At 38.8% G+C, this 2354-nt stretch overlaps 1 protein-coding gene across 7 annotated transcripts in view; it reads left to right on the top strand.

Annotated features, from left to right (window-relative positions):
* adgrg6 (adhesion G protein-coupled receptor G6) overlaps nucleotides 1-2354 on the top strand; it is a 111324-nt gene that overhangs the window by 42684 nt on the left and 66286 nt on the right. For 4 of the 7 annotated variants that reach the window (XM_035678379.1, XM_035678374.1, XM_035678372.1 and 1 more), the window contains one exon: nucleotides 1064-1111. The exons of the other annotated variants lie outside the window; for them this stretch is intronic. In XM_035678379.1, coding sequence (XP_035534272.1) covers nucleotides 1064-1111 — 48 coding nt within the window. The remainder of the gene's footprint in view (nucleotides 1-1063; nucleotides 1112-2354) is intronic. 7 annotated transcript variants of the gene reach the window in all.

Genomic DNA, 2354 nt, shown 5'->3' with positions numbered 1-2354 from the left:
TGTGTGTGTGTGCATGCTTGTATGCCTCTGAGGCCTGCAGTGGTTTTCAAGAAATGCATGATTCTGCACCAAGTTTCCTGACTCACTCACTCACACACACACACACACACACACACATACACACACACACACAGTCGGGGTTCTCTTTATCTTTTCTTGCTCCATCATATTATCTGCTGTGATCCACACTGAGAGAGACACAGTGTAAAGCAGCGCTACTGAAATACAGGAAGATTTGATCGTGCAAACAAGATGACATTAACAACATGACATGACGGAAATAAGATAAAACATGAAGTGGGAGGCTGTGAAAAGTTTGGTTTGAGTATAATTTGGTTCTTTGATGGTGTGCACACAGGTGCATGTAAGTATATGTTTGTATAGTATATATTTATAGAAGTATTTTCAAATGAGTTCTGGTCATTATTACAATAACAACATTTCAATCAATCAGTTGCAATCTGCTTATAGAGACCGAATATTTAATATGTAAGTTTTTTGGTGGAATAAGCAGAATAAGGAGCATCTTTAATATGAGTCAACAATACAATACTGTTAATATACATACCAATACCATTAATGGCCAAAATGATCAAATAAGACCCACATTGTAGAGAAAGATTCAGATTTTCCCCTTTCACATGCTGTCTCATATTGTATGTGACGTGCCGACATTCTGAATACACAAGGTTAAACTCATTATCATTTATATCTGCTCAGCATGTACGTTGATGTGTTTCTGTGGAATCTGTCTGTCTCTGGACCTTCAAACGACCTCTATCTAGCAATGGTCTAGCTGATGACCGACCCACCATGTTCAACCCATAATTACACAAATGACTGATTGCTTATGTTCTGCCTATTGTTAATTGACAGCTTGACCTTTTCTTGTTGTAATTTGTTCAAGACCTCAGCTGCTTGTTTTTTGTCATTATGTCTAATTAACCACCCTACCGTTTTGCAGCCATTATTAATTGATTGCTTCATTGACTAATTGAGCTCTTATCAATGTGACGTCTATAAAGATGTTTTGATGTCCACTAATCTGTCCTTCTCTTCACAGTCTGCTACCCTCATTGCATTCATTTAACTACTGCTGCGCCAACTAGTGGTGAGTGCTGCTAACACCCTGCTAATGTATGTCTTTGTCTGTATGTGTGTGTGTGTGTGTGTGTGTCAGAGGTTTGATGACTTTAGACTCAATTTAGACTTAAAAACCAATTACTCAAGATTTCACTTGGACTTAAGCCTTTTGGCTTGAAAATACTTGATAACTTCCCCCAATGTTAAAGCTATAATATCTCATATTTGCACATTAACATTTGTATGAACACTAGACTTATCACGACATCATCCAATCAATTTGCAGGAGAGAACTAACGTTACGTTACTGAGCATCAGTTGGAAAAAAATCATACCAAAGATACTTTTTCTTTCATTTTGTCGTTAAAATGGACATTTAGTAAAGAGTGCATTACGACTTGTTTAGGACTCAAAACTCAAAGTTTAAGACTTGGGACTTGAGTGCAAAGACTTGAGACTTGAAACAATGACCTCTGGGTGTGTGTCCTGGAAGTATGTGTACATTTGCTTGCACTAACAGAGCTGTGATGCATGGAGGAGAATGTTCAACCATTTCTTTGAAAAATGTCAACTTTTCTGTGCATTTGTACGTATAAAAAACATTTCCTGTCAGGTGTTAAAATGAGCTGTAACTGACACATTTTGAGTTTTTGAACCCCCTGTACACTGATATTCAGCTATTCCTATTAAACAGGACCTTCAGGTGACTTCAGAATACTCCCATTGGAGGTCCTCTGCTCAGGAACAACGACAGCTGTGGACATCTAGTTGCGATTGTAATCATATTCTCAGGTTGATCTGATGCATATCAAGCATTCAGGAGGCTCTGCCCATTGCTGCTCATTGTGTGCAGTGTCAGTCAGAGTGACACGAGTGCAGTGGTTTTCACAACACCACCAGGAAACTGTCAGTCAGGAAAATCTTCCTGTCAAAGTGCTGCAGGCCGTCCTTGAACTCGTTACGCAACAAGAAGCCCAGAAGTTATTGCTGATAGGCTGAAGTCTGGGTTGTGAGATTATATAAACATGATAACCTGACCGTATCAACAGATGTGACTAGAACTCATTCCTATTAAGTTGTGACCCGATAAAAGATACGATAAGAAAACGAAACAATAGGACATTTGTTAACTTTTGTTAACTGTTACAAAAGTTTCAACAATTCAGCTCCAAATGGAACCGACCAACCAACAATCAAAGATCTGCTGTTTTAATCCCTGACAGGTGGGCGTTTTGCACTTGGGATCTGCTTCTTACAGCTACTGGACAGAC

The sequence above is a fragment of the Morone saxatilis genome, unplaced genomic scaffold, assembly GCF_004916995.1.
Source record: "Morone saxatilis isolate NCDOM2014 unplaced genomic scaffold, NCSU_SB_2.0 Contig7, whole genome shotgun sequence".
In the NCBI taxonomy this organism is placed as follows: domain Eukaryota; kingdom Metazoa; phylum Chordata; class Actinopteri; family Moronidae; genus Morone; species Morone saxatilis.
Note: the sequence above shows the minus strand (reverse complement) of the source record. Positions and strands in the feature narration are given on the sequence as shown.